General features: G+C 45.5%; 1 protein-coding gene across 1 annotated transcript in view; it reads right to left on the bottom strand.

Annotated features, from left to right (window-relative positions):
* LOC135917111 (nose resistant to fluoxetine protein 6-like) overlaps window positions 1–22,231 on the bottom strand; it is a 55,734-nt gene extending 33,503 nt beyond the window's left edge. Inside the window, exons 1-5 of the mRNA XM_070528759.1 lie at window positions 22,028–22,231; window positions 13,227–13,438; window positions 6,048–6,159; window positions 3,811–3,895; window positions 1,707–1,798 (exon numbers count right to left, since the gene is read on the bottom strand). Of these exons, the coding sequence (XP_070384860.1) occupies window positions 1,707–1,798; window positions 3,811–3,895; window positions 6,048–6,159; window positions 13,227–13,438; window positions 22,028–22,166 (640 nt within the window). The 5' untranslated portion in view covers window positions 22,167–22,231. The remainder of the gene's footprint in view (window positions 1–1,706; window positions 1,799–3,810; window positions 3,896–6,047; window positions 6,160–13,226; window positions 13,439–22,027) is intronic.
* Between the last annotated feature and the right edge of the window lie 782 nt (window positions 22,232–23,013).

The raw sequence follows: 23,013 nt of genomic DNA, 5'->3' as shown, positions 1-23,013 counted from the left end.
AGCAAACCTTCCCACTTTTGTGTTTTTGGCGTACGGAAAGTAGTAATGGTGCCAGTGCTAACGTTCGCTAATACCCGCCGTGGTTGCTCAGTGGCTATGGTGTTGGGCTGCTCAGCACGAGGTCGCGGGATCAAATCCCGGCCACGGCGGCCGCATTTCGACGGGGGCGAAAACACCCATGTTTAGATTTAGGTGCCCGTTAAAGAACCCCAGGTGGTTGAAATTTCCGGAGTCCTCCACTACGGCGTGCCTCATAATCAGAAAGTGGTGTTGGCACGTGAAACCCCATAATTTAATTTTTAATTTTTTAACCTTCGCAAATGCCGTTGTGTGCCTAAAATCAGGGCTCTTCTCGGAGTAAAAAGGTACCCAAAGGTCGGTGGGCCGATTGGCATTGCGGGCCCACGCTAAAACTGCAAATGAAGCAGTGAAGGAAGACATGGGTCGGGGCTCTATTGAAGTCAGAAAAGTGCAAAGCAAAGCTAGTTTCGAAGCAAGACTCAGGAATATGGATGGAAAAAACGGATGGGAGGATAAATTGCTCAAATATCTGTACCTCGAAAGCTTGGACAAAGGATGGAAAAAGAGGTAAAGGTACTTGGCAACCAAGTACAGGATAAATAAAAGTGCAAATAGACAACCCTTAGTCATTAAAATTTAACTGATAGAAACAGACGACAAATTAAATGAAGATGATGAAAACGAGAAAGTCCGTGGAGATTTACAGATACGGCATGCAAAAAATATGAGAGAAAATCTACACGATAAGGCAAAGGGAAGTACTTGGCTATTTGAGTACCGAGCTGATTGCCTGAGAACAAAAATACACCGGAGCAAATATTCGCCACAAAATGAGGCATGTATCTGCTGCAGCAAAAGTTCGGGGATGATTCAGCGTGTTGTAATGGAGCGCCAAGATATTCATCCAGCAAGAACCGTATGGAACGTCCACCTTCTAGAAGCGCTGGTATTCAAAGCCGGCGGAAGCGTTAAGTGGTAAGCGGTTGAGTTCGCAGTTCAAGTAGAGGGAAAATGAAAATGTACTGGTGGAGCCGGGATCGTTACAAGCGTAGGTAACTTTACAATAAAGAGGCAGGTTTTAATAAGAGAGATTGGCAAGATACCAGACTGCAATAGATGTAGTAAAACCTGATAAGCTCAGGTAGGCTAGCGGACTCTTGTCGTCGCCACGTTTCAAAGGGGATTCCAAAAGAAATCATCACCATTATCAATCATCACAAATACCCTGGATTTGCATACTTTTCTATGTTAACGCATTCTTCTCTTTATTTTCTTAACTTCTTTGGCACTCACGAAAGAATCCTCTATTTAATATTAATAATCCATCTGAACAAGTCACCCATGCTTTCTGTCCTAAATGCCCTCTGGCCTAAAAGTTTTGTTTTAATTGAGCACGATTGCCCATGGTGATAGTTTACTTCTCAACATTTGGCGTCAATACGATTTGGATTGTATTACGTTTCTGTCCAAATAACAATATGCGGCTCTATTTGATCAATGCGTATCGCCCCTCTATGTCAAGAAAACAAAGCAGGCCATGATGGCGTCTTCAGCTGCAATATGGGCATTTGCTTCGTCAGTGTCATGCGACATCAAAAAAAAATGAATCGGAATGTGAGAATACCACAGAACCGGCAAGGTACATCCATATTAATTTCGCTTATAAAAACTGAATATTTACTCACCCCCTTTTTCCGCATATTTTGACTTTGAACCAATGGTTAGGTCGACGATCGTGGCGCCGACTATAATGACGCCTAAAACAATTAGGAATGAGCTGCAGGACAGAAAGAACAGTCGTCAATGAAGCGGGAGTTTTTTTTTTTTTAGCTTCGCAAATGTACACAAGGCGAAAACGAAAACTACAACAGCGTGCACATGCATGTGATCCGGAGGCTGCAAACAGCGTTCTTATGAACGACCGTGACATCCCGTCAAAGTATCCTTAATCGACTAGCAAATATATATTTGAATTCTAGCTTCCTGCGCTTTCTTTATGTTATGTATCGTTGTTTTTATTGCGTCACTACGAGTGTGATCTCGTGTGTTTTCATTTTTGGTGATGTTGTTGATGCTTACGCGCGGTATCCCAAAGCACTGCTGGGCCACGCCCACCTCCTCCTTTCCTTCGTTCTTTCTTCTTATTGACCTTCCCCTCCTCCCCTGCCTTTATTTTCATTCCCACCTATAGTCGCATGTGTCCGTTCAATCACTCAATCGTTTGCTTGTTGAAAAGTGACTGTTCCGTGTACGCTACGAAGACAGTTTACGTCTATGCTTGATCGCAGACTATGCAACAAATGCTTTATTATAGGAGTGGTTCGCCTTCTTTATTGCACTCAAATGAATGTTAGGTGTGGTATGGAAGCTGCATTATAGCTCTAAAGACTGTTATCTTTTCATGCCATCTTTTCGTGTATGCGACAATGTCACGGTGTTGACAGGTCAGCGAAGTGTCTGTCGCGAATATTTCCAATGTCATAATTGATTAATTGATCGCTCATCCGACTTAATCGGTGCAAGGAATGACAACGCGGTGGTCATACATGCGCATGTTAAAATGCAAACTATCCTAAACCAAGCAGAGTGTACCTTCGCATGTACGCGTTCGTTAAAGGCGTGTTACATCAGATAAAAGTGTTTCTAAGATCGTGAAAAAAGCCCGCGAATACAGAAAAAATTTGCACGCGACTGGCCGTGCGAGGCGCTTTGCGCGTATTCGCGGACTTCTTTCACGCTCGGAAAAACACTTTTAAGGCCCGTTTATAGTCCGACGTTATCGGCGCGCGGGCGAGCGTCGTTCGCGGTCAGTCACGCTACGTCGGTTGCGCTGCGCCAGCCGAGATGCCATCCCCTCTATACTTCAACGCGCGCGCCGTAGGCTGCTATCTTCGGAGCATGCGCAGAAGGTTCGCCAAGTCGCGCGCCGTCCGCAAAAGCCGTCTGCGGAGTTGTGTTGGCGCCTTTTTCTTCGCGCGCAATGCATTGTGGTGCGAGAGTTCCGCCGACTTCGACGCGCGAATGGCTCCGGAGCCAAATCGGCGCCGGGCCCGTCGGGGCGCGTTGGAAGCCGCCGGTTACGTTAGCTGCGCCGGTGCGCCCGACTATAGAGGTGTCGTTTTCGCCGACGTGACGTAGCGTGCGCGCGCGCGCACGCGCGCGTGCGTTACGTCGGACTATAAACGGCCCTTTATGCAGCCCGTACTGAGCAACAGAAGGCTGTATCGGGAGTTTATCAAGTTGCTCTACAATTTTCTCATTGACACCCTTAATCTAATTGCAATATCTGAGAATATAATTAAATAATTAATTATAGATATGTAAACAGGCAGAATGCAAAAAGTAATCTCAGTATCTCCAAGTGACAGCAAACTATATTATCTTGGTTATGCACAGCTACGGGGCATTCGGATATTTTTGAATATTGATGCATGATAGTTGGGACACCCTATAAAATACGTTTGATGCATTCTTGTGATGAATTCCTGGAATACACATGTTTTGTAGGCGATGAATAGGCTATCAATGCGAATACCATGGCGGTGAGTGTTGAAGAGCCTATTGTAGGCTATGGGAGGCTGGCATAAAACAGCGCAAACTTTCTGAGCAGTTTAGCTCCAAAGACCCACAATGCAAAGTATATCGTTTCGTCCACTACTATAGATAATCACTATTGCTGCTTACAACCTTCCACACAAACTTCGATTCATGAAGTTTCAACAAAGATGAGCAAGTTGACAAATCATATTAGCCATTGTTAGTGGACATGGTAATAAAAGAACAACTTACACAATTCCAATTTGAAGTGAGCTCCACGGCTCGGGCTCCGCCGTAACACAATTCGACACCCGAATTTCTGCCATAGGGGGTTGTACTGAAAAAAAAAGAAGAAAATTCAAGAAACCCGACTGGTGTCTCAACTACACTGTATATGAACTTGCACGCGGTCATTTCTCGTAGACGGAATTCATGACACTACCTCCAGACGCACTGACTTAGAACTGAGACCTTTAACACCAACAGAGCTTTATTCCCCTATGTTTAGCTGGCCGAGCACGCACAGATTCGACTTCAGCGGTGCTGAGGCGGCCGCACACCCAATATCCTGATTCATTACCTTTCGTTAACGTCATCCTTAAGACAGATTGAACCGCTACATGACAGGAAGTGCCATTATTTCAATTGATAACTGCTACGTGCATGTGTGAAAATGAAGAGCGGGGCTTCGTTGTTTCGGTTGTGTGAAAGCACGTCGTCTTTCACCAAATACTTTAAAAATCTTTTTCTGCATTAGATTCAATGAAAACAGTGAACAGGCAATGGCAATACCGGGAGAGTAAATACCTGGGGTAAGAGAACATGAATACCTTGGTACATGGATAAACGAAGGCAATAGACGTATGGAAACACAGGAAAAAACAATAACAGTAAAGGGGAAGAGAAATGCAGCCACAATGAAGCACAGAGCGCTATGGGGATACAATAGGTACGAGGTTCTCCGGGATATGTGGAAAGGTGTAATGGTTGCAGGGCTTACTTTTGGAAATGCGGTTGTTTGCTTGAAATCAGGGGTACAATCAGGACTCGATGGGAACCAAAGGTCAGGGGGACGCCTCACATTGGGGGCTTATGGGAAGGCTACAAATGAAGCTGTGCACGGTGATATGGGCTGGACTAGTTTTGAAGTGAGGGAAGCTCACAGTAAAATTGATTATGAAGAATGACTGAGGAATGTGGGAGAAAGTAAATGGGCTGGGAGAGTGTTCAGGTATCTGTACAGGAAAAACATCGATTCACAGTGGAGGAAAAGAACTAGGAAGCTTACCAGCAAGTATGCGGCTTGTAGGGTGGGCAACACAACAATAAAGAACGTCAAGCGGAAAGTCAGAGTGGCTGAAATAATCGTATGGGTGGCGGCAATGGAAAAGAAACCGGCCACGAGTAACTACTTAAGAAGAAAAAACGAAATCAGGAAAGAAACAATTTATGGTAACTCAAAGGGAAGCTCATTAGTTTTCGAAGCGAGATCAGGATGCCTTAGAACACGCACCTACAAAGCGAGGTATAAGAAGGAAGAAAAAGCATGTGCTTGGTACGGTAGAGCTAGGGAAACGATGGAGCATGTTGTGTTAGAATGTGAAGACATCTGCCCAGCGGTCGATTTAGGCACCGCTGGCCTTCTTGAAACCTTTGGGTTCAGCGAGAGCAGGGCAAAAGTAAACATGTCCACGATAGAGATTAGTAAGAGGCGATTAGAAGATCGGTGGAAGAAAAGTAGGGAAACGATAAAAAACGGAGACGTGCAAAAGCAAAGTTCGCAATATGAGGTCAGAAAATTTGGTTATGCGAGTTCATATTGTTTCTTTTTCTTTTTTTTCTTTTTTAACCTACGTGGGACATTAGGCAGTGTAATAGGAAGAGCTTGGTGGCACAACCTACCGCCCCGTTCCAAAGGGGACGCTCATAACATCCATCCATCCATGCACGGCAGTGGCGAAGGCGGCGGCCGTGCGGAGGCAAGAGTAAACCCAGACTCGTGTTTCGGCTCTTTATGCACTCACACAAAGCTTCGCTGTATGTAGATTCCAACTTGTTGGATCTGCTGCTTTCTTTTATTGTGTTCGTTCCACCAGTCGTTAGTTCATCCTCCTGTTTGGCCAATGTAATCCAGCCCCCATGACAGAGGTACGCTGTAAGCTACACTCTATGGCACATGACATTGAGGCTTGCTGGTTTCTTCACCCTTGTGGGTATGGCTGTTCAGATTACGTGAGCTTGCTACAAAGCTTGCTAAGCTTCTCTGGCGTTGACAAGCCCATTTGACGTTGACTAGCAGGCTAGCATTTCGGCTCGTGGGAATTCTTGTGCTAATACATATTTATGACTTTTCACACACCCGCGGCTAAGCGAATCTTCTTTAAGACGGTTTCAGCGACTGACGAGAATGCATGACCGGGAAAATTTGTCACCTAGAGCCGCTTCGCTTGCTCACGTAAACTCACATGAACTGAATTCGTGGAACTCACCTGCGTCAGCTAGTGCTTGCAAATCACTTTCATTGCAGTCGTCTAGAAAGCATATGCCTATACGAATCAAAGGCGTTTCTTGTTCCTTGACTGCTCCCATGAAATCAAGAATCTGAAAAAGACATAAGCGTTTTCACCACTAGCGGTCGCAAGTAGAGAAACATTTGGTAGCATCATTTGTGACAATTGATTCCTGCTAAATGAACAGGAATCAAGCCAAAATAAAGAAAAGCTTTCTGGTATATTGATCCGCCAGCGCTATATGATACAGCTGTTTGAGGTACTCTCTTAGGAAAACATTGGGAAGTCCTCTTCTGACGGAGAGCTTCTCTAGCAATGTTAAAATAGCAGTTGTTCTGCAGTATTTCACACATACGAATGCTGAATTCAACCGTTTACGCGTCGGTTTCCGTATTATTCTCCTGTGGAACTGATAGCACGAAGGCAGAAAAGAATGACAAGTTTGAACAAACAAGCTGCTCATTGGGCGAACAAAAATAAAACGACTGGGAAGCGGCGACAACGGCAAGCACAATATGTAGGCGTTGCACCAAAAGTCAGAGTTTACACTTGACAAAGTGGAAGAATGGGCGAGTCGGTGATTGATCGACATGCCTGCACAGCGCAGAAGATACACAGCACCTTTGATGTGACCTATCCTCGTCTTTTGCACTGGGCAGACATGTCGAAGGATTTACACGAGTATTGTGTTTAACGCTCGTAGTCCACATTCGAGATGAACAATCAGGTCGTTAAGCTGTCATCGCGACAATTTCTGACGCAGCATCAAGCCTCGCGACACTCGTAGTATACTGCCCGATTCCGGGTGCGCCGCCAGTGCGTAAGAAGAGAGAGAGAAATGATGCATAGGAATGCAGGAAGGTTAACCGGAGGCATTTCCGCTTGGCTATCCTGGACGGGGGGAAGGGTTAGGAGGGAAAAAAGAGAAAGAGAGAGGAAAATGAGAGAGAAAGAGAGACGCGCATGAACAAAGTAAACTGCGCACACTATACGCGGTGGTCATGAAGGCACTTTGGCCTCAGGAATTTGAGCAGCGTGAACAAAGCTTTCTACGTGGAATTCCTTTGGAAGCACTGGCCTGGACCTTATTGCTGTTACAGTGAACGATTGCCCAGTCTACACAGCATTGTGCACATCACTTGCCTCTCGGCGCTATAGCACGGGCAGACTAATACGATGTGCGAGTATCTCGTCACAGCCGCATGTGCCGTACGTGGGGCTGTCGGCAATTCCAGTGTGGTTGGAATGTTCATCATCAGCAGCAAGCTTTTATGTTCACTGCAGGACGAAGACTTCTCCCAGAGAATTCTAATTACCCATGTCTTCCACTAGATGATGCCAACTTGCACCTGGAAATTTCCCAATTTCACCACACTAACTAATTTTCTGTCATCGTCGACTGCGCTTCCCTTACTGTGGCACCCATTCTGTAACCCTAATGATTCAACGGTTATATGCCCTACGGATTACATAGCCTGCCCAGCTCCCCTTTTTTCACTTAATGTCAAAGTGGAATATCTGCTATCCCCGTTTGCTCTCTAATCCGTATCGCTCTCTCCCAGTCGCTTAACGATATGTCTAACATTTTTCCATCCATTGCTCTTTGCGCGGTCTTTAACTTGTTCTCGAGCTTCTTTGTTAACCGTGAAGTTTCTGCCCCATGTGTTAGCACCGGTGGAATGCAATGATTGTACACATTTTTTTTCAATGACAATGGTAAGCTCCCAGTCAGGATTCGGTAATGCCTGCCGTATGCACTTCACCCCATTTTTATTCTTCTGCAAATTTTCCTCTGTAGTTTTCCTTCTGTAATTTCCTGTAAGATCCTACTGGGGAGGGAGGAGCTAGTCAAGCCATCACCAGCCTTTTTTCTCTGTCTCCGCTGTTACAATCTCGATCGAAATAAAGTATTATTAATATCGTTATTACCTTCTCATGATCAGGATCCCCTCTGACCTAGATAAACTTGCGCCTGTACAGACCCTAGAGGCTGTCTGGCGATCATGAACTCTTGATCCCTTGCCAGGCTATTGAGCATTACCTTCGTCTTCTGCATATTATTATTCAACCCTACTCTTACAGTTTCTCGGTTATGGCCGTCAATTATTTGTTGCAATTCATCCCCAGCGTTGCTAAACGAGACAATGTCCTCTGCAAACAGACGGCTGTTGGGATATTCGCCGTTGATCCTCACTCCTAGATATTCCCAATTTTCTATCTTGAATACTTCTTCTAATCATTCAGTGAATATTATTGGAAATATTCTGCCTCCGCACCTGAGCCATTTACTGATAGGTATTTTTCTACTTTTCTTGTGGAGAAGCAAATTAACTCTGGAACTTTTGCAGGCATTTCCCGCCCAAGATATTCACGTATGCCTCCTGTCCTCCTTGATCACGGAATGCCTCTATGACTGCTGGTATCTATACTGAACGAAATGATTTTGTATAGTCTATGAAATCCATATAGAGAGTTTGATAGTAATCCGCAGAGTTCCTAGTTACCTGATTGATGGCGTAGACATGATCCATTGCAGGACATCCCTTCCTGAAGCCACTGAAGCCACCCTGTTCTCTTGGTTGATTGAAATCAAGTGCTGTCTCGATTCTATTGGAATTTATCTTGGTGAATATTTTATACAGTACTGAAAGCGAGCTAATGGGCCTATAATTCATCAATTCTTTAACATCTCCCCTATAATGGATTAGTATAATATTGGCATTCTTTCAGCTCTCTGGTACACTCCAATCCGCGAGGCATTGCATATAAAAGGACGCAAGCTTTTCAAGCATAATAGCTCCTCCATCGTTAATTAAATTGACTGTTATTCTATCTTCTCCTGCCGCTCTTCCCATGGACATGTTTTGCAAGACCCTCCCAACTTCCTCGCTTGTAATAGAAGGAGCATCTGTATCCTGTTCACAACTACTTCCAATGGAGGTTGCGTGGCTGCTCTGGCCAGGTCAGTATAGAATTGTGTTGCTTTTAATACATGATAGAAATTGCTGATGATATTACCCTGCTTAACTCTCATTGCACACATCTTGCCTGTCCTATGCCAAGTTTTCTTCCAACTGATTTCATGTTGCGGCCATTTTTTACTTCTTTTCACTTTTACGTCTCTTCGCGTCGTAATAACCCAGGTGGTAGGCGTAGCTGCGTATCCGGGGACAAGGAATGTAAACAACACATGGTTAAAACGTTCGAGTCCAACAGGGGGCAATGTACATTCTCGGGACAGTGACAGCCAAGCCCCAACGTCAGATCGCGAGAGCGGAATCAAAGATCATCGACCACTCTCAAGTGCCGATCGGGCGGTTTCCTCGACATGGTGATTCCGGCTGATTTTGCAGCGTCCCTGAAGTCACTGAAAAAGTACGCCATGCCCCTTGTCATGGCTGCGATGATAAGTCAGTCGAATATCCGAGACCAGTTGCTCATTGAGTCCCTGGTGCATTGCATTATGTATGCTTTAGAAAGGTGCCTTGGAGTCGCAGAAAACTGTCCATTATTGGGATGGCTCCGGACTAATAAAGTCAAGTGCAGCTCGGAGTGCAGCGAGCTCTGCGCCCGTCGATGTTTTAACATATGGTGCCTTCAACTTGGTGTCTTCAGATTTCGCCGGGGTGATGACTGCAGCCGCAGAGTTGTTGAGTTGCACTAAACTATATGTGTAGACACGTTGACGATTTTGTGCATGTTGTAAAACTTTTCCAAGGCTGCTTGTGTTAAAAGCTTGCAATGGCACTCCAGCTTTATTGATGTTGCCCGGCATCGCCCATTGTACTTGAGGCCGATGCAGACACCACAACGGGGCTGACAGTTATGTAGCAGGCGTGAATTGTGCTGGCAAGTAAGCCTAATGTCTTGCAATGGTTATGGCAAATGTTGAATGTGGCCTCATTGCTGACAGGCAAGCAAGATGGTTTGAGGGAAGCCGAGTCAGACGGCGAATGCGCGCTCTCAGGGAATAAGTAGCAATGTAATCTACAATAGGATAGTATCTGGCAATGGCCACTGTAACGGTTGGAGATACACTGCTTAGGAGACCAAGACACGTTGTGAATGCTTGGGCTTGCACACTTCTCAAGACTTCAAATATTTGTCGCACAAATATTTCCTAGCTATTACAGATAATTTCAGTACAGAAAGCCCAGGAATAGTGTGTCGAATGATTGCAGCATTCATGCTACGTACTGAAGGGCGCCAGGATTTCCCGCCAAGAAGCGCGAGAAAATGCACTGCAGTGGTTAATCGCTTTGTAACTTACGAGACGTGGGTGCTCCAAGACAAGTCCCTACCGATGATGACAGCAAGAAATCGGTGCATACGTCTATTTGTAACAATTTGACCATTTATCCGCAAAGCGTATGGAGTCATCCCTTTGCGAGTAAAAGCAACGAGTGAACTATTGTCAGGTGAAAGTTCCCTGGGCCTCGCCTTCTTAGATATGTCGTCACTGTCACCGAAGCCTTCTGACGTTGCACGCGGATTTGTATGTGGGTCACTCCTGATGCCCATATGCAAATATCGTCCACATATAAGGGGAGAGCTGCACGGTTTGTGTTGTGGCCGCGGCGGGCAATGCTATAGTTAGAGCAACGGAATCAAACTGTTTATTTGGCAAGCTAGTTCGTGACGGACAGAATGAACCATAAACAAAGCAGTGTCGGGTGCTTATATAGGCATGCCAGCAAGCGGAACGCCAGCGAAGATGTGACACGTGCGCGCACAGCTGCGCAGTGCCGCCACATGACAGACGCAAAAGCGCGTCTTAGATAACACTCCTTCCCTCTTTTTTTTTCCTTTTCCTTTTTTCTTTCTTTTTTGTTACGGTTTGTACCGACCAGGAGGCTTTCTGGCGTAGGCGCTGCGTCTATAGGAGCTTGCTTCTCCGGATCCAACGCGGTGTCACCTTGCGGGGACTGTATCGTAACACTGTGGTCCCGAATAGTAGCACGGGATGAAGACGGCAAATCATCTGAAGTCTCAGCTGGTTTTGGTAGCAGCCCTGCAGACTGTAAGAGAGGCTCTGGGGACGGAACAGGTGATATTCAGGACTAGATTCTATAAACGTTGGGGGAATACCCGTTATTAGTGGCTCCGTTTCAGGCAACAACGGTGGGCGCAATTTGTCGGCATGAATGAACCTGATTTCTTAACCGACTAGTGCGATTTATGTTGAAGAATTGTATCGCTATTTTACGATGCCGCGTAGCCATTTCTCATCGCCGGAGCGCAGACCTTGCACCAGGGTCGGGTCATTCAGCCTGAAGGACCGCCAGGCTCCTCGCTTTTCATCTACGGTGTTCCTTGCTTTGCAAAATCACTTATACATGCGGTGTTTTAGACTCGGTTGCAGGAAAGTAAGACGAATGCGCGGCTTCCACGAAAGGATCAACTCTGCAGGGGTCTTCTCCGTAGACGCAGTACGTGTGTTCCTGTACCACAAAAGAAACGAGCATAATTGATCATGTAAGCTTCTCTTCACACACCCCTTTCCCTCGTCACATAGCTGTCGAAGCAGATCTTTCTCTACCGTTTGTACGAGTCGCTGCGTGCTTCCATTCGATGCCGGATGGTACGGCGGCGTTTTAGTATGGTGGGCGCCGTTTTTGCGAAGAAAGGTACTGAATGCAGTATCCGTGAACTGTGGGCCATTATCAGTTACAGTCCTCCGGAAGTCCGTATGCTGCAAAAACACTGCGCAGTTTTTCGGTGGTTCTGTCCGGGGTTGTTGTCATCAGCGTGACCTCCACTCATATAGAATGCGCATCAATTGACCACAGCAACCACTGGTTGTCGGTGAAAGCGAAGTCCAGATGCACTCGCTGCCGCCTGCGCATCGGCCAAACCCCTATCAGCAATGCTACTTTTCGTAGAACATCGTGTGTCAACTGGCAAGTGCTGCATCGCTGAACTAGACAATAAATGTCAGCATCTACCCTCGGCCACCAGACATATAGCTACGAGCGATCATTTTCATGCGCGTCGTGCCTGGGTGACCTTCGTGTAATAGGCGGAGCATTCAGGGATTCAGAGCATTCAGGGATGATGGCAAGGTTACCCCACGTGGCACATTTCTCATCGATGGAAAATTCATGTCACCTAACGAAATAAACAGCAAAAGATAGAAAGTTGGGTGAGTTGGTGCGCTAGCATGATCTTGGGTTGCAGCGCGAAGGGACACAGACACAGACTAGAAGCAGACAGGACGAGCGCTACGAGTGCTTGATTATTTTCGACGCGGACGCTAATCGATAGATAGAGTTATTGACTTTCTAACGTCTGTGCAGCACCAGAAACACATGAAACAACTCACTGCGGCTTTATGCCAGTGCTTAAGCGAGTGATCAGACTGATTATGGTGAAAACATTCAAAGATAAAACGTATACTGCATGTGAACAAATGTAGAAGAGCAAATCCGTAGCCCCGGTTTAGCAAGTATGTCGGGAAATCATATGAATAGGACGTTAGCTTGAAATCGCTTATATTAAGATTGGAGTTCGTTCTATTTTCGCATTTTAGGACGGGGAAACATTTTAAAGCTATATGCGCTGTAAATTAGTTCTCATGGACTAAATATCTGTTTCTGCTGCATGCATATTCGGGTGATATTTATAAGCGTCAGAGGCGCATGAATAAAATATTTGTTGAATTTCGTCAAACTCAACCGCAGATAAGTAGGCGTAAAAGTCTCCTTTTCACAATGAGAACCGACTCCCTTTTACTTATACAGATACAGTACCTTGTCATACTTTCTAAACTATACTAAGTTGAGGTCTGTTCATTTATTTTAAGTACATGGCAATCTATTGTAAATCAAGTCGATGGTACGTCAGCTCGACTCTGCCGTGAGAGAATAATTAGGGCATATTTTAGTTTGCTACTTTTCACATAAGTCCACTGAGCCATTCTTAGAGCGGTCGTCATCGCAGGAGCGTAGGAGCGTAAATGTAACAATTCAATCATATCTGTCTCATGCCACCTTTAATTAAATTAAATGAATCGTCCTGTACATGCATGGCAGCGGCCCGACAACCCTTTCGCCTAAAGCGAAACTGGCGGAAAAGTAGAAAGTCTTCTTTGGGGCAGAATGTTTGTGATAGAACATCGGTTACCCGTAGATACAGCACCGGATAGTAGGATTACATTACCTTAGGATGCACCATGGCCGATAAGAATTCCATCTCCTTCGGTCCAAGAGCGTCCTTCTTGGGCTGGATCTGCAAATTGCAGTACTGGCCACGTGAGCTCACATTTCCAGAGCCGTCCCGCACCTCCGTCTCGATGCACTCGTCGAAAGCTCCTAGGTCGACGCGGGTAACTTGTAGCACGCCCGTCGGGTATTTGCCCGTAGCGTCGAACACTGCATTTCCACGGCCACGTTAAGGTTACGCAGGGTATGACCACACTGTCGTTCTGTGAGATAAACTTTCGCAGACACACCGAGGGGAAACAAAAAGCCTGCCTTGATTTCCCGTCCTCAGTCTATAAAGATCTGAAGGTACGAAATGCAAGAATGCCCGTGTACCGGGCATTGGGTGCTAGTTAAAGAAAGCAAGGTGGCCGAAATTATTCGGCAGTCCCCCACTATACCGTGTGTCCCAGCTAACGATAGCCAAGCTGCTTAACGAAAAAGAAATGATAGCAAAAACACATTGCAAGGTACGATTATAAAACATTCAGTGACCCGTCGTGGTTGCTCAGTGGCTATGGTGTTGGGCTGCTGAGCACGAGGTCGCGGGATCGAATGCCGGCCACGGCGGCCGCATTTCGATGGGGGCGAAATGCGAAAACACCCGTGTGCTTAGATTTAGGTGCACGTTAAAGAACCCCAGGTGGTCAAAATTTCCGGAGTCCTCCACTACGGCGTGCCTCATAATCAGAAAGTGGTTTTGGCACGTAAAATCCCAAATAATATTATTAAAACATTCAGTGCTAGGTCATCAGAGGTCTGACAACAGAACATATGGCGTCTTGCTACGCATTCTTATATCTTCCTTTTCTTTATACAGCCTGACTAAAGTTAGCTGGGACGCCCTATGTACGGCCTGCCTCATAATCATATTGTGCTTTTGTCAGGTAAAACCCCAGAATTTTTTTATTAAGATGTGACGGCTATAGCTGTTTACGTTTGCACAGTTTGCATGGTCAGCGCCGCTCCGCGAGCAAACAGCACTTGCAATGTCATCTACTGTTTGTTTAAAAATTAAATTCTGCAATATTACGTGTCAAACCCACGATCTGATTGTAAGGCACACCGTAGTAGGGGGGTTACATTTTAATTTTTACCATCTGGAGTTCTTTAACGTGCACCAAATGCACGGTACACGGGTGTTTCTGCATATCGCCCCCATCTAAATGCGGCCGTCGCAACCTGGATTTGATCCCGCGCCTAGCAGAGCAAAGTCACTACGCCACCACGGCAGGTGTTTGGCTGCTTTTACAATGTTTGAAACAACGCGCAAGATTACCAGAGGCCTAGACTGCCGTTGCTGTGACAACACATGTCACGATTTACTTTTGCTGTCTCTCTTATTGCGATGACACTTATATGGACACTTCCGGCGAATTTTCGCGCCGTCACCATCGCCGTTCAGTATAAAGTCCAAGTGCGACAAGATCTCATTGCGCCCCGCGCACGGTACATGCTGTGGGTGCGAGGGATAATCGTGCGAGGATGAGCCGAGAAGGGCGGCGGTTTGATGCGCACCGTCTTCCCGCGCACCGAATGTAGGCCACGTAATCGAATGCGCTCTGGGAGAGGAGAACGCCGGGCTCATTTCACCATCTGATGAATTTCAGACGCTCAAAATGCAAGGGCCCAGTTTATGCAATCCCATGCCTTCGTTGTTAATGTCTTTTTTCTTGCTTTCTTTCTTTTTTTCTTGCACGTGTCAGTGCTCGGGCGCGCTATGGCATCCTTTCTGTTTTATTATCTTCATTTTTATTTTTATTGAAATGTTTTTATTTATTTATTTGTTTGTTTGTTTATTTATTTATGATTTTTTTACATAGAAGTGAACTGCAGTGGCTCGAGGCGTACTGCTTGCAACCTCTCCAGTGAGACGCCATTTAACAAATCTCCAGATGGTAAACATTCCGGGTGGTCATTCTAAACGGAGATATTCAGCGCAGCGAGCGCGACATCACCAGGCAGAAAGGGTCTTTTCAGATGATGCGGCTTCAAGCAGCATAGCGGCGCACAGTACGATGCGCGACAGCGGTGACCGTATGACCGCAGTGAGCGGATTAAGTGCAATCAAATGTCGCTCTGACGTAAAGCGGTTGCTTTTGCAATTTCCAGTTCCATTACGGAGCGTCGATCTATTTGAGTGCCCAGCGGTGACTGCAGCTGCGCTCGTAAAGAATGACGGCTCAGTGTCACTGTACAATGATGTCAAAAAAAAAGACAGAAAAGAAAGAAGACCGTTTGCGTTCAAGCTCTCGATGGCGCGACAGGTTCTTTCCGCTCATTTGTAGTCAGTGACGAATGCTGCTTAATAGACAAAAGATATCGATCTCACCTTCCTTGCTATTCGAGGCAAAGAACGTGCTACATTAAGTAAAACGTTTACCTACCATGTTGAATGGGTAACAGGCCGCATGTAACGAACATAACCCACGTGCTGACCATCCGCGGAAATTCTAGCACGAATGTATTTCCAATAATGCAAGTCGGCTGTCTTTTAAAAGTCGTTTGCTCGAGAATGGTGCTTTTATTCTAGGGTCACGCGATTACACCGAACAAAAAATGCGCGCGCTTCCTCCATTGGCATCTACCAGTGCCTTTATATTACGTGCGGCTTTTTGGCGGAACGGACTTAACTCGCCAAAACACGTACTCTTTATTAATCGCTCAACGAATGCACGAATGATGATGTGTAGTGTTTTGTGGCGCAAGGGCCAGGTTTGGCCAAAGAGCGCCATGACTAGTGGTAGTGTTAAGGATGTATTCTGGAAGATGTGACTTGGCTGTAAAGTGGCCTAAAAATAGTCGCTGTGCAGTGCGTAAAATCTACGTGCTATAAAATTATGGCGATGACAGATGACGAATACTATGAACAATAAAATCAATCGTAAAAGAATGATGCATTGTTTAAAATATGCGAGATGTTAAATTGCTTACAGCACTACTGCCTCGCCAGAGCCCTTGAACCACAAGGGCCTAGAGGCATGTGCTATTCAAAATAATGATCGCAGCGGCATCCTCTGGAGAGAGGAAGCGCTACGAACGTGTGGGGCTAATAACATGCAACACAACATCGAAGCAACGAAGCATATAGGCACGAATGTGGTGAACGTGAGACGAGGGCAATGTAACCATTAATAAAACACAACACGAAATCTTGAAAACGTCGCCCTTGCGCCAATTTTTACTTGAGTTACCTCGAGGTCACTATGTCAAAATTTGAATTAATTAATTTGTAAATGCTTAGTGACGTTTACAGCAGCATAATATTGCCGATTACACTCCATCATGCGCGCAAGTGTTGCTGCAAATGACAGATCGATGCTCAAATGCACTGGCTACCTTTGACGAGGTGACCACGGTTAGAAACCATGTCGCTGCACAGGATCAGCGCATGCCTCTACATATCACTTGTGACATTTCGTTTGCACGTTGTTTCCTGTGCTCCTCAAGCCATTGCTCTTGGTGAGCGCAAAGCCAAGAGCCAGTCTAGTTCTTCGCAAATAGTCCGTACACCCGCATAGCTATTCTGGCTGCCACGCGCTCACGAGACCACTGCCTGCCTGCCGATGTGTGCCTGCAGCGTGGTCAGCGTCTGCAGCTGTCACGCGTACAGCTGAAAAGTATGGTGCAATGCACATAGTGTCAAGTGAACGACGACACCAAGAGGAATTCGATGCAGCGCGTCTTTTTGGTTTGTTGCATCAAATTTCAGGAGGATAAAACTCAATTCAGAGCCTATTTCTTGCAAGCGCCTGCGGCACTCGTCGGCTGGAGCCCAGTAAGCTATCGTGAAATCTACCATGTACTTTGGTGGCTATAGCAAAGGCGATTCTGATACGTAGTGTCTATGTGTCAACTGAAATGTATAGAGGAGCGGCCATTTCGATGCGCAAAGCCGAGGAGTGAGACATGAGAGGTCAAGCTTCAATGCAAACGAGCTTTTTTTTTCTTATATAGCAGCTGATGGCTTTCGAGAAATAAATGGGCAAGATCTGTAACTAACACTGCACTACAGTGACGCACATCTCAGTTTCTAAGCATACCATGTCTGTGAAGCCCCGTATGAAGGGGGCGTTGATGTCCTACTCCTTTACCACGCAGATCACGAGAACGAGATGGCGAAAGAAGCTTGAATCGTAGCAAAGGGAAGCCACCTGCGGCAGCATGTATATCTGGCCTGCTGTGATTCCCACTGACGCGGCATCAAGGGGACCACAGCTAACTTCCGCTAATATGTTCGTCCACGAGAACACCGTGTCTGCCACACCGAACAGCCCGTTATCTTTCAGTCGTCCACCACTGACCACTGAAGGTCACTATAACGGCAGCCAGGTTATGATTGTCCAGGGTGCCATGAACGTTCCTTGGTCAGACGAATCTCGCACAAATGTTCGCTTGATGCTCATATGCACGCCCAGGGCTGTTACACACCACGCGCAAAGGGTGCAGTTTGTTCATCACTACATCACAGCGTCAAGGAAAAGGACGAGTAGCTGATCTTTGCGAAGCCATGCAGGAGCGGCGATACGTACGACAGGTTGGACGCACGAGGAACACTGCGGGTTCCACTAAAGTGCTATACATGTTGTTGGACAAGTTCTGTCGATAAAGTGAGTAGAGTGACAAGGAAAGACCAAGTTCACAATGCCCACATCTGATGGAGTGTCCGAGGATGTTGACCAAATCACCAGCGAAGAACGTAAGATGTCGACGTCACTGCGAAGCGCAAAGAAAGGACTTCTCGGCGATACAGGGTGTTTCAGCTAACCTTAGTCAATGATTGAAAATATGCCGAGGCGCTCAATACAAGGATGAGACCAAATGCATGTTCTTCGCTATTGTATAGAAGAATCACACTATTTGTTAATCTGCTTAATTGCATAATTAGTCAGTGTTGTTTGAAAACTTCGTGAGTATTAACTGCATATGGCGAAAATTCCGAAAAGAAAGTTCTTAAGCATTCTAGGAAACATCTAATTCAGCAGCCTCAAACTTTCTACTTGCTACGCAACCATTTCTTTTTCTGTGTCTTAAAGCCCATGAAATATTAAAGAAAGCATGTGGTGTGCCTGCTTGCTAATATCGGAAAGCGCTATATAACATTTCAACCATAATTATTTCATCACACTCCTAGCAACGAAGTAGTGCCAAAACGACAATTTTTCCCCAGATACTGGCACCTCCATCGTTCGTGGGTTCCCCAAGCGATCGCGGTCGGTTCCACATTCTACCCTAAATGCACCAGCCGGCAAATTCGACGTCTCCAATTTCTCGTTAAAAATTGGGGGCATTTAGTAGGTCCAAGATAATGCATTGCCAAAATATTTTTGCAACTAAGCTTTTTGTCTGCAGCGCCGTTTGAATTCTGACTGTTATGAAAATATAGTGCACAAGACAAAATTCGCGAAAACTGAAGTTCAATTCAAAGAAGGCGAACATATTGTCTTATTAACTTTGAAAATTGTACTTTACTATGCACTCTCCTTTGTAGGCCCTCAATTTATTTTTTGATCTACGTATAAGCTGGCTAACCGGCCAATTTGAGGCATTTTTGTTGTTTTCATAAACAGTTCATTCATCCATAGTTGCTATGTTCATTATTCTTGGCAGTCTTTTGTCCAGATCATTAGCATAGAAGAACGCGTAATAGATTGTTTCAGAAAGCTTAATCAGAGTAATTTGTTTGAGGCAAAAGAAATTGAACTTTGGTACATATTTCATACCGCAATGTTAACAGCGCGCGTTCATTGCCGTATACGCGTTGGAGTGGCGAAAAACATAACCTGTGCACCGACAACGTTTGTGTCACGGGAGCGTCGTAGAATGTTTGATATTTCCGTGCTTCGTTTATTCAGTAGTCAGGATTTGAAAGTAGATCATTTGATAAGCAAACAACATGTAAAATTATAGCGGGATCCAAACACTATTAGCAAAAAAGGCGAGGTCATTGTTTTCGTAGATTTCGCAGAAAATTACCACTACGTTATTCAGTATGCTCCCGTCTTTTCATTGGACGAACGAACGGGCTGCAGCCTGTGCTACAGGCACATACTTCCACCCGGATGAAAGCGGTGATGATATCTGTGATCACTACACACTGCCTAAAACAAACCACAGTGTCAGCGTTCTGAGCTGAATTTTTCAAGATTCACAAAACAACAGTTTCACGGAATTAGTAAACTATGCTACTATTCTATTGGAGCTTCGTCTCTATACAAGAGCCGGAAGAATATTCTAAACGTTGAGCGCCGCCGTCCCTGGGCGTAACCGCACGAACGCACTCGTGCCACTGCTCGCGCGTTCGTCGTCGTCGTCTTCCACAGCTGGCTCCGATGCCACTCATCATGCCAGCGTTCCCATACTTGCTCTCCCTCTGCAAAGGCGCTGATGGCACCGGCCCACTGCCAGTCGGTGCGGTGATATTGGTTTAAAATACTTTGCCTCAGTATATCGCGAAATGAAAACACGTGTACAGCTGCACTCAAATTTCCCATTAGGGAGTATCGTAATCGTCGAACTTTTTTTTTTACTCTTCGCATAGTAAAAGTGCTTGCAATGGCATTGGTAGCATCGTCAAGAGTTCAGTGGCTAGGGCAAGCCTTCAAAGGACTTACAGAGACCACATCGCGACCAGCTATTAGAATGGGCAAAAGAAAAAAGTCAAAAGGATCATGGTCATATGCGTATTGAAACACGTTATACAAGCAAAAAAAAGAAATCAAACTAACGTCACGGTTTTAAAGAGACGTATCAGTCGCAGGTACACAATTCCACCGATTTCATCCAGCGTCCTCTACATTCATAATGGGAACAGCACGAACAAGACGATGACGGAGTGAAAGAACACTGGACGAGCCTTTCCCTAGATGAAAGGATGTCGTTTCACTGCGTTGTCGTCTTGTTCGCGCTGTTCCCATTACGAATGTATACCAACTCGCCTAACTTTCCACTTTAATACAACGTCCCCTATCCGTGATCGGTGTGGGGCTGACTTCCTATTCCTCGACACATGAATTAGATGTGGCTAAATAAACTGAGCCAGGGCAGCCTCAAGCACTTCTGTAGCAATCCCCCGAGAAAAACATAATGTCAGTACGCAATCTTTATCACCACATCAAAACGTGTATTGCAGTGAAGATGAACTGCTAGCCAACGGCGCTGAATAGAGTAGGACCAAAGTTCAAAATTTTTCTTCAACACAGCAAAAATTACTTAAAGTACACATTTTGAAACAAACTGATAGATGTCCTATGCAATACGGAACTTTTCATCATTTTAAGTGAACCCCCTGAATGCGGAATTTACAATTGAAATCGCGACAAAACTTCAAGTTTTGAAACTGTGGGATCGTTTTTCTCTAATATCTTGTGGTTGTTCCGTGCCAAAATATTTTAGACAATTATTAGGACATAATTATGCCAAAAATTATTAACAAAACAACCGTGGACTAATCAAACATTTATTTTAAACTTTAAAAAGTGCCCCAAATTTGCTTTTCTGCCCGCATTATAACCAGATCAAAAATAAGGTTGGGGCCTTCAATGGTTAGTGCATAGTAAAGCACACTCTTTCTAAGTTTGTGAGACAAAGTTCCCACTTCCTTTGAATTAAGTATCAGCGTTCGCGATTTTTTTTCTTGTGCATTTTATTTTCCCTAAAGGGTAGCATTCAAACAATTCTCAAGCAGACAAAACATGTTTTTCGCGCACAATATTTTATAGTTGCATTTAGTTTTACCTACTAAATGCCCACAATTGCAAAAAAGAAATCTGGGAGGTTCGTGTTTTCGGCTGGTGTGTTGACGGGACTCGTGTACACCGAACTGCCCTCAGGGCTTCGCTTTCGCTGCAGCAGCGCTAAGTCAAACGTTTCACAGAGTTGGTCAGTGTCACAGAGTTTCACGGACAATTGAACACTTCTGGTACGTCGTGGAGACGACACTAGAAACTTTCAATTTTTTTACGCATCCTCCTTAAAATATAGAAAACCTCGTCGCGAACCCTGTTGTTGGACCCACTATCGGTTCCCAGGACGTCACCGCAAGAATCATTGTCCCTGCTCTAAGCCAGGCACAAATTTTGTCAGCGCTACACAGTTTTTGGTGCAAAGACTATGCAGAAACGTACATGTTCTTTGCAGCTCGAAGTGTGTGCAGTCATGTCACGTTTTCACCTCTGTGAGGATGATAAAGGAGCAACGAGACGAAACGTTACCTTCTAAGGAATTGAATTGTTTCATGAGGCTTGGTTCCTGCCCAGATTAAGAAAGCGACGACAGAAAGGGAAGATATGGTTGAAGATACTCGCTAAAAAGAAGTGACAGTGGTTGTTCATTTCATGCGTTACAGGACGGTGAAAGCTTTGTCTATCACAGGCCTGCATGCTCCACTGCTGCGCTGCCTGCTGAAGCAACAGTGCACGTGAATGATCGTAAATAAAAGTGTAAGAGCGACATCGTGGTGGCACAGAAGTAAATATTATTATTCTACAGAATGGGGGAGGGGGGCGAAACAGCTGTGCATGGTCCACCGCTGAGGACAAAAAGTAACGCATAAGAAGTAGTAGCTGTGCCCCTTAGCTCCACACCGAACGCAATATTTGCGACGATATCCAGGCTTCTTATGACAGGCTCGACGTATACTTTCTTTTTGCTACGATTTGGTGCACTGGTTGTCTCAACGACAGTACCGCACGTACTTCCTGTAGTTTCGCCGCTCACTTACCAACCACGATATACAGGGGAAAAGGCGTGTTCACTTACGTCTGAGTGCCCATGGCTCCGGTTTCTTGAAGGCGGCCACCGTACGGAGAAGGGCCAATCTGCACTGTTGCCGAATGTTGGCCCCGTAAAGCTTCCGCATCAGAGACGGTGGTACGCTGGCGAAGAGGCTGGTCATCATGTTTTGTAGCCCTTGTGTGATGTCAGCAGTGTTATTATCTGCATCTGCGGCAGCTGCTCTCACTGGTGTCGACAGCGCAGATTTCTCATCGGCGCCACCCGTAACATTCTCTGCTAGCGAGCATCGAGCGGAGATATCGAGCAGCAAGCAGATCGCCAAGACAATTAATCTCATGGTGGTGCTTTTCCGTCTACTTTTCCCCATCGGTGATAGAAAGAACATTGTGCGCGATTCCTAAAAAACAGGACTCCTATCGTTTTTTTTTTCTGTATCTGCTGGCTGCCTCTTTTTTACGATGATTTAAGACGAAGAGCCACGTTAATGAAAAGAGAAGAGCGGTAAAACCTTGCAAAACTCAGTTATCTCTGCCCACAGCCGTACGAAGGGCAGTCCCCTTGCATGAACATGGAAGTCTCTAGTGACACAGCAATGTCCGTCGGCAAAGCAGCGAAACACAAAAAAATGCAGCTCGACACTTTAATCTATCAATGTGGCGTTAGCGTATGGATATACGTTTTGCCAATGGGAAAATATGAATGAATCTGGCTTCGAGCTTTGGAGCAACCGGTCTTGATAATCGTTGCGGTTGACTCGTCAACGTGGCCAGGTTGTAATGGTGCAGAATGATTACAAAGGATGGACACTTCTGGGCACTCCTGGCTGACTGATGTAACGTGGTTATGAAAAGAAGACAGCCTCCTTCGCGGAGCCGATGTGCACAGTTACAAAAATTTCGCTTGCCCGTGGATGGCCATATGCGCAGAAACGGTAGACCATGCAGAATGCCTCAAGGATTTCTCAGAAATGACGCCAGAAGCAAATAATTAGGGTATAGTTACTCTGACGA

This window comes from Dermacentor albipictus, unplaced genomic scaffold (genome assembly GCF_038994185.2).
Source record: "Dermacentor albipictus isolate Rhodes 1998 colony unplaced genomic scaffold, USDA_Dalb.pri_finalv2 scaffold_14, whole genome shotgun sequence".
Taxonomy (NCBI): domain Eukaryota; kingdom Metazoa; phylum Arthropoda; class Arachnida; order Ixodida; family Ixodidae; genus Dermacentor; species Dermacentor albipictus.
The sequence above is the reverse complement of the archived record's forward strand: the minus strand, read 5'-3'. Positions and strand labels throughout refer to the sequence as shown.